This window comes from Nothobranchius furzeri, chromosome 19 (assembly GCF_043380555.1).
Source record: "Nothobranchius furzeri strain GRZ-AD chromosome 19, NfurGRZ-RIMD1, whole genome shotgun sequence".
Classification (NCBI taxonomy): Eukaryota; Metazoa; Chordata; class Actinopteri; order Cyprinodontiformes; family Nothobranchiidae; genus Nothobranchius; species Nothobranchius furzeri.
In genome coordinates this window covers 25,164,508-25,173,505 of record NC_091759.1, presented here as the reverse complement: position 1 = coordinate 25,173,505, position 8,998 = coordinate 25,164,508, and the positions used below count along the sequence as shown (strand labels likewise).

Here is an 8,998-nt window from a genome sequence, read left to right as displayed (position 1 = left end):
CGAATCATATGGGCGTGACCAAGGCTCACCAAATGATACAATGATAAACAATACGATATCAAATACGACACGATACCAAACAGTACAACATGATACCAAACAATACGATATGATGTGATACAATACGATACGGTACCAAACAATATGATATGATACCAAACAATGCAATACAAAATGATACGATATGATACTATACGATAAGATGTGATACGGTACGATACCAAACAATGCAATACAAAATGATACGATGCGATACGTTACGGTACGGTACAATACATTACGGTACGATACAATACCATTTGATACGATGCAATGCACAGATGGGATGTAATTAAATATGTATAATTTCTCAACAATGAATCTATTTGAAACTTTAATAATGCAATGTATAAAATAATGTTAATTTGAACCTAAAGCTGGGACTGGACGGGACCTGAAACACCAAACGGGGTCTAGAGAGGGACTCCAGAACTACTATTTTGGTTTAATGTGTTCTTTAGCTGTGTTTCAGAATCACACCTATGACGGTTTGGGTCACAACACTCCCCAGCTGCTGTTCTGTTCAACAGAACCTGAAAAACATGAGAACGACCGTTATAATCTCTTAGCAATCTGCCAAATTACATTTGAGCCTTGTTTAGCACATAAACTCCAACTACGTTACTTTAAATAAAATCCTAAATGCTAATTTGTTGTGGAAATGATCTCTTTGTTAGAGTGACTCTGGTAACCCCAATCCTATAATGTTGGATGTGAACGGAGCTGAGTCAGTCTGAACCAGAGCCGGAGAAACCTGTTGATGACCTCAGCTCCTAGAGATGTCTCCATGGCGGCGACCTATGAGAAGACCTACGTCCAGCTTTGTGTGTTCATAAAACCACAACACCAGACGAGTCTGACAGGTTTGATGGACTTAAACCAGAACCTGTTCGTTCACCACGTTCAGCTCTTATTTTTACAAAACAACGGCGCCTGCCTGTGTGCTTTTTACTTCCTTGGCTGTTGTAGAGCTACACATGTCCTTTGCCCAGCTCCCTCCCTCTTCACCGTTCTGTCCCGGGTTGACTGCAGCAGCAGCTGCTGGTACCTGAACAACGACAAAGTCCAGCCAGCAGAGGGATGTCAGCTGCTTCGTGTGATGGAGGAAGAGGAAGAGTCTCACCTCCTGACCCTCAGACAGCATCCTGATAACAGACAAGACACATCTCTCAGACTCATCACATGTTTGAATCAACCTAATATAATTAATTATATATACACTTTATTGTATGTGAGCTAAATGAGTCCCAGTCATCACACCCTGCTTGTTCAGCGGAGCCAGAATCGTTCTAAAAATACAGCTTTTTAGCTTTGAAGCCCTTTATACTTGTGTTTGTTCCCCCGTGAACCAGTTGCAGCATAAGAATTGACTTTCATTCAATCAAATATCCAACTATGCATCTGCTGGGCAGCTATGCAAATGCCTGCTGATAAGATGGTGCCTTAAGACCAGCAGGGGCTCTGGGTTTACGTTCAGCTTCTATTTGAATGCAGATCTCTCCTGGACTAAAGTAATCAGACAAACCAGTCGTCCCTCTGATACCAGCAGGTGGGAGGCAGTGCGTCTTGCAGGGGCGGTGGTCAGTTCAGAACCTGTGAAATAGAAAAGATTTTTTTAATCTAAATTTTTATACAAAGGATTTCCTTCTAATGCACTCAAAACCCCTTTTACCACTCAGACTGGTAAAGGACAGCAGGCGGTGTCTGTGTCACAACTGGACATGGAGCAGAAATGAGTAGCTTTGTGGTCATACATCATGATTCTCCGCTGGCTGGCTGGTCTGTGAGGAACCATGATGGTGTGTTTTTGTGTGTTTGGAGGCTGACATGAACCCGTCCAGATCAGACACCACGCATGTTTCACACGCTCCATCCGGCGGCTGCGTGATGACGTTTTTACAGGAATGCGTGTGATTTGCAGGCTTTGCTGACGGGACGTCAGGCTGCCTCCCATCCTCTATAAAACCCCCCAGTCCGACTGCAGGCTTCCTCTTTCTGTTACCTGGCTAGGGGTAGCTGCTTTGGCCGTGAGAACCCTGAAACACCGGTAAGTTCTGCTGTGATTCATCACTTGGATAAGACGGTGGAGCTCGGTACCGGCTACGTTACAAGGAGCGGTTCTTGTGCTCATATTTTAGCTCTGACTAATTTAAGCAGATTTTCGGTTACGTAACCCAACGCGGACCTGTGGAGGTTTCTGTAATAAAGCGTATGCTGTGTTTAGTTGTGACCACACTCGGTCGCTTGGCTAATTTTGGTGCTAGTCGCGGTGTTTTAGTGATGTCTACTTAAGCTTTTTAACAGTAGCGATGACGTGAGGAACGAGAAACCGGGAAAAGGAACAAAGGAAGCTGGAAAAGGGAACACTCGAGGATGCTCTTAATGGCATTTCTTCCCTCTCCTCTTCTGAACAACTGGACATGATTCCCAGTAACAGGTGTTGGTAGTCTGGACGAGTTAGACTCTAGGTATTCGGAGGTCTTTGTAACTTTATCCGACGTGGCCGAGAGAACACGTGTCTCGGCGGGCTGGCCTGTGGCCGAGTGCGGCCTACCAGCCTCCGCCTGCTAGCGGCTAAAGCTCAGAACTAATGAGGCCGAAAAGTGATTAAGACGCACCTTAATACAATCTATACAGGACCTCTTCATTAAATTACCGCTCGTTTGATTATTAAAATGATAATCCTCTCAGGGGCGGTCGGAGTTGATGCTCGCGTCCGCTAGGCTAACGTCATTTAGTGTTAATGTGGCTAACGTCATTTAGTGTTAATGTGATTAATTTAGACGTTTGGTGTTGTTAAATCATAGAACTGAAAAGGTTTTGTTTATATTGCCTGTTTTACAGTAACTAACAAAATGGGAAAGGAAAAGACCCACATCAACATCGTGGTCATTGGCCATGTCGACTCCGGCAAGTCCACCTCCACCGGTCACCTGATCTACAAGTGCGGTGGCATCGACAAGAGAACCATCGAGAAGTTCGAGAAGGAAGCCGCCGAGGTAAGCGGTTAATTGTTATTTCTCAAATGTTTAAAGCCTACTGAAACGTATCCAAGATGGCGGCACCAGCGTGCCCGACTGGCCGGCACGAGGGTGTAGCACGCGCCGTGAGCGCGCACGCGGGGTGGGGCTTCATGGCGGGAGCAGCTAATCGTGATTGTGCACTTCTTACAGTTTAGGCTGAAAGACATTATAAACTTAAGTTTGTTTAAATGTTGTAAATGAATTTCAGTTGACCTAATTGTTTTTAAACGGGGTTACATCAGTTTGACATTTACTAAATTCTGTAATTCAGGTATTAATGGTTTTAAAACGTGGTTTATTCAAGTACTTTTGTGTTTGCAGATGGGCAAGGGCTCCTTCAAGTACGCCTGGGTGTTGGACAAACTGAAGGCCGAGCGTGAGCGTGGTATCACCATCGACATCGCTCTGTGGAAGTTTGAGACCAGCAAGTACTACGTGACCATCATTGATGCTCCTGGACACAGGGATTTCATCAAGAACATGATCACTGGTACCTCCCAGGTAAAGATGGAAGATCTGAGCCACGTCCTGAAGTGGGTTTGGAGGATTTCTCTCCAACATCTTGTGTTTTCCAGGCTGACTGCGCCGTGCTGATTGTTGCTGCTGGTGTTGGTGAGTTCGAGGCTGGTATCTCAAAGAACGGTCAGACCCGCGAGCACGCCCTGCTTGCTTTCACTCTGGGCGTGAAGCAGCTCATCGTCGGTGTGAACAAGATGGACTCTACCGAGCCCCCTTACAGCCAGGCCCGTTTTGAGGAAATCCAAAAGGAAGTGAGCACCTACATCAAGAAGATCGGCTACAACCCTGCTGCTGTTGCCTTCGTCCCCATCTCCGGATGGCACGGAGACAACATGCTGGAGGCCAGCGACAAGGTAAGGATACCAATGTGTGTCCAGGTGTGTAAATGGCAGTACCTCGAAACTAAACTGTTGAAATTTTCCATAGATGAACTGGTTCAAGGGGTGGAAGATTGAACGCAAGGATGGAAACGCCAGTGGAACCACTCTGTTGGAGGCTCTGGATGCCATCCTGCCACCTTCTCGTCCCACCGACAAGCCCCTCCGTCTGCCCCTGCAGGACGTCTACAAGATTGGCGGTACGACGCTAACCGTAACACGTTTTTAAAGAAGGAATTCAATGTGGAGCTCACTGATTCTCTATTTTAGGTATTGGAACTGTACCCGTCGGTCGTGTTGAGACTGGTGTCCTGAAGCCCGGTATGGTCGTCACCTTCGCTCCCCCCAACCTGACCACTGAGGTCAAGTCTGTGGAGATGCACCACGAGTCTCTGCCCGAGGCCGTGCCTGGTGACAATGTTGGCTTCAACGTCAAGAACGTCTCCGTTAAGGAAATTCGTCGTGGGTACGTTGCTGGTGACAGCAAGAACGACCCACCCAAGGCTGCTGACAGCTTCAACGCCCAGGTCAGTAGTGTTTGAGCAGTGTTTCGTCCAAAAGTTGTTTAAATGTTTCTAAACCATGAACATTTGCAGGTCATCATCCTGAACCACCCAGGTCAGATCAATGAGGGTTACGCCCCCGTGCTCGACTGCCACACAGCTCACATTGCTTGCAAGTTCAAGGAGCTGATTGAGAAGATCGACCGTCGTTCTGGCAAGAAGCTGGAGGACAACCCCAAGTTTGTCAAGTCTGGAGATGCTGCCATCGTCAAGTTGATCCCACAGAAGCCCATGGTTGTGGAGCCCTTCTCGAACTACCCTCCCCTTGGTAAGTTTCTGTTCTGGGATCCTGAACCGTGAGCTGTTAGTGTAAGGCTTGTCTAACACCTGCTCACCTGTGTTCTACCTGCAGGTCGTTTCGCTGTTCGTGACATGAGGCAGACTGTGGCTGTTGGTGTCATAAAGGCTGTGGACACCAAGGAGGTCTCCGGAAAGACGACCAAGGCTGCAGAGAAGGCCCAGAAGAAGAAATGAATGGTCGTGCAGGACGTCCAGCAAGGCGTGGTGTGCCGGCAGCTGCGGGCCACCTCCTCCCCCATTTCCTCTCACCACCCTGGGTCATCTCTGAGGCACAGCTCTCTACTCAAGGACTGGCTTATGCTGATTAAAACCCATCGCAAAAGTTTTCGCAGGAAAAAAAACTCTGGCATTGTCGTTTAGATCACGGGATGGTGCCTCTTTAGGTTGACTTGTTTAAAATTGTATCAATCTTTAAAAATGCCACAAATTAATTGGGAAGAAAGCTGCTGGTAACTAATAAAATAAATGTCTCTGAAAAAATCGCAATTGGCTTGTCTGTGTCCTTAAGTGTTGCAGTTGGCGCGAGGTTGTATCTGACTGGCGAGCCTGGCTTGCAGCTGTTGACCAGCTACCCGGGTGCGGTTGGTCATCCAATCCCCTCCACAGGAGTACCCCCCTGGCCAATGGCACCCCTTCACCAGAGCCTGGGCTGCCCTCCCTCTCTAGCTGCAGTATAAAAGCTGTGCTCAGATCCGGTTCTGTCCTTTTGCCCCTTCAAATTTAGGATTTCTTTGTAGCTGCTGGGAACAGGTTGGTGTGTTTCTAATTTTAGAAATCTAAACGTTTAACTTAAAGGTATGAATGAGGACAAAGCTAATTTAATCACCTGATGCCTGAGATTGTACTTTACAGTTAGGGTTTCCTGAAAAGATTGCCATTGAACTGCTGAATCGAGCTGTTGAGTCTTTTATGGGATTTGAAAACGTGGAAAGGCTGCAGATTTCTGATTCTCAGTCATGCTCGTTCATATGGTCGGGGGCGCGCTCAGTGAAACGAAGGATAGGCTGCATGCGCGCTCCCGTCAGAAGACAACATGGCGGCTGTGTGTAACATGGAGGCTGGTTGCCGGTGGTCGAGCGTGACTCAGCGCCGCTTTCGGGTGTCACGAATGAGCGATTACAAAATGTTTAAAATGAACTTTGGGTTGGGCTCTACTGTTGTACGAGCTTGTTCTGCAGGCATGACTCGGCCAAAATCTGGAAGGTTTAAAAATAAATGAAGGGGATAATCAAATTGGATCGTATTTGGTGCATTTTCCCATGTAAAAGTTTTAAAAACAAGTCATTACACCGTGGCGGATTGTTTTAAGGAAAAATTGGAATTTTAAAAAACTTCCCGTTTGTTTGTAGCCGGTGAACCGAAATGGGAAAAGAGAAGACCCACATTAACATCGTGGTCATCGGCCACGTCGACTCCGGCAAGTCCACCACCACCGGTCACCTGATCTACAAGTGCGGTGGCATCGACAAGAGAACCATCGAGAAGTTTGAGAAGGAAGCCGCCGAGGTTTGTATTCTATCACAGGTTCTGGTTCACTGTTATAATCACGATGCATCAGCGCCCTCTGCTGGTGGGATAGTGTTTCACAGGACGAACACAACCCCTCGTTTATGACAGGATAACAGCGCCCCCTGCTGGTGGGTACTGGCTTTTGCTGCAGGAGGTTTTCTGGATTAAAAGAAAAATCTTTACATATTTGGCTTTTAGAAGCTCTTATTGATTTCACCGGATTAAAAAGTCTTATTTTTGTAAATATGCATGTCAATTCATTTAAATGGAAATGGACTGACCACTTTTTGGATTTGTTTTTTTAAACTCCAACAACACCAAATATTTGTTTTTAATATCTGAAGCCAAAAAGTCATAACCAGAAAATATAACCAGTGACAAAAATCATTAATGTATAACATTAAGTAAATTAGTCTGGTAGGAATCAGTGGTAGATGTTCCTATTTAAATTGCTGTCTACATTTATATCTAATGTGTTTGCAGATGGGCAAGGGCTCCTTCAAGTACGCCTGGGTGTTGGACAAACTGAAGGCCGAGCGTGAGCGTGGTATCACCATCGACATCGCTCTGTGGAAGTTTGAGACCAGCAAGTACTACGTGACCATCATTGATGCTCCTGGACACAGGGATTTCATCAAGAACATGATCACTGGTACCTCCCAGGTAAAGATGGAAGATCTGAGCCACGTCCTGAAGTGGGTTTGGAGGATTTCTCTCCAACATCTTGTGTTTTCCAGGCTGACTGCGCCGTGCTGATTGTTGCTGCTGGTGTTGGTGAGTTCGAGGCTGGTATCTCCAAGAACGGCCAGACCCGCGAGCACGCCCTGCTGGCCTACACGCTGGGCGTGAAGCAGCTCATCGTCGGTGTGAACAAGATGGACTCCACCGAACCGCCTTACAGCCAGAAACGCTACGAGGAGATCACCAAGGAGGTGAGCGCCTACATCAAGAAGATCGGCTACAACCCCGCCACCGTGGCCTTCGTCCCCATCTCCGGTTGGCATGGAGACAACATGCTGGAGGCCAGTGACAAGGTGAGAGACCGAACCGCCTCCATGGTGTCTTCTTTTGACCTTCTTCTTGGACTTCACAGCAAACCAACTTTTACTCACATCCTTTACAGATGGGCTGGTTTAAGGGGTGGAAGATTGAGCGCAAGGAGGGCGGAGCTACGGGCGTGACCCTGCTGGAGGCCCTGGACTCCATCATGCCGCCCAGCCGTCCCACTGACAAGCCCCTCCGTCTCCCTCTGCAGGACGTCTACAAGATCGGCGGTAAGAGCAGCAGGCTTGATTTACTAGATCCTGACCCTAAACCCAACCTTCAGCCACAACGACTGGCTTCTCCTCCTCCTCCAGGCATCGGAACCGTTCCCGTCGGCCGCGTGGAGACCGGCATCCTGAAACCCGGTATGGTCGTCACCTTTGCCCCGCCCAACCTGACCACTGAGGTCAAGTCTGTGGAGATGCACCACGAGTCTCTGCCTGAGGCTCTGCCCGGCGACAACGTTGGCTTCAACGTGAAGAACGTCTCCGTGAAGGAGGTCCGGCGTGGGAACGTGGCCGGAGACAGCAAGAACGACCCCCCACTGGCCGCCGAGAACTTCAGCGCCCAGGTGAGCCGCATAGACGCATTCCATTAGATGATCATTGGCTAACTCTTCCTCCTCCTCCTCCTCAGGTCATCATCCTGAACCACCCGGGTCAGATCGCTCAGGGTTACGCCCCCGTGCTCGACTGCCACACCGCTCACATCGCCTGCAAATTCAGTGAGCTCAAGGAGAAGATTGACCGTCGTTCCGGTAAGAAGCTGGAGGATAATCCCAAAGCTCTGAAGTCTGGAGATGCTGCCATCGTCACCATGGTGCCTGGAAAACCCATGTGTGTGGAGAGCTTCTCCCAGTATCCTCCGCTGGGTGAGTCCAGGAATAATCCGCTGAGCAGAAAAGACTCGATCTGAAAACATGACTTCATTCTGACTTGTTCTTAGAGGACCCAGGGTTATTTTCTGGTTTTCTTCCTCCTCTCAGGTCGTTTTGCCGTCCGCGACATGAGGCAGACGGTGGCCGTCGGCGTGATCAAATCCGTGGAGAAGAAGGCGCCTTCCGGAGGGAAAGTCACAAAATCTGCACAGAAGGCCGAGAAGAAGAAATGAAGGATCGTGCGGGAGGTCCCGCAGCAGGTCCCGTCTCCTCCTGTCCACCCAGCGCCGTCTTCCCGGAGACACAGCTCTCCTCTCAAGGACTGGCTCACGCTGATTAAAGCTCATCGCAAAAGCTTCCGCAGGAAAGGAACCTGGTTTTCCTGCTTCAGCGGGAAGCGCTGGTGTTCAGTAATCAAATAAACATCCCAAACACGTTCCTGCTGACTCCGTGTGCTTCCGTCAGACCCAAACACACCCATAATCTCTCAGATTTAATCCTGTGTTTAAGTCTTTTTATTCTGGAGAAGTTCACAGATTTTAGGATTTATTTGAGATCCTGAAGCTGCTTTATTCCTTTTTTATTCTGATTATATTTAAATAATTCTGCCAAACAGAACTGACTCAATCTGGGACCCGTTCAGCTTGGGATTAATCAGATCAGTGGATTATAATGATAAACAAGTCAAATCCTTTTAGGGATGAAATTAATGATTATTTATTTCAGTTTGAACTCAGGAAATTATTT

The 8,998-nt window shown here is 47.9% G+C and overlaps 2 protein-coding genes across 2 annotated transcripts; both read left to right on the top strand.

Moving 5' to 3' along the window:
* Positions 1–1,740: 1,740 nt before the first annotated feature.
* LOC107394933 (elongation factor 1-alpha) lies at positions 1,741–5,307 on the top strand. The gene is made up of 8 exons (XM_015974153.3): positions 1,741–2,086; positions 2,884–3,038; positions 3,384–3,563; positions 3,638–3,934; positions 4,008–4,158; positions 4,229–4,485; positions 4,555–4,789; positions 4,874–5,307. Exons 2-8 carry the CDS (start codon positions 2,895–2,897, stop codon positions 4,993–4,995), a joined length of 1,386 nt encoding a protein of 461 aa, XP_015829639.1. The 5' UTR covers positions 1,741–2,086; positions 2,884–2,894; the 3' UTR covers positions 4,996–5,307.
* A 130-nt stretch (positions 5,308–5,437) lies between these two features.
* eef1a1l2 (eukaryotic translation elongation factor 1 alpha 1, like 2) lies at positions 5,438–8,690 on the top strand. Its single transcript, XM_015974152.2, has 8 exons — positions 5,438–5,571; positions 6,171–6,327; positions 6,814–6,993; positions 7,068–7,364; positions 7,454–7,604; positions 7,689–7,945; positions 8,011–8,245; positions 8,360–8,690. Exons 2-8 carry the CDS (start codon positions 6,184–6,186, stop codon positions 8,482–8,484), a joined length of 1,389 nt encoding a protein of 462 aa, XP_015829638.1. The 5' UTR covers positions 5,438–5,571; positions 6,171–6,183; the 3' UTR covers positions 8,485–8,690.
* The last annotated feature ends 308 nt before the right edge of the window (positions 8,691–8,998 follow it).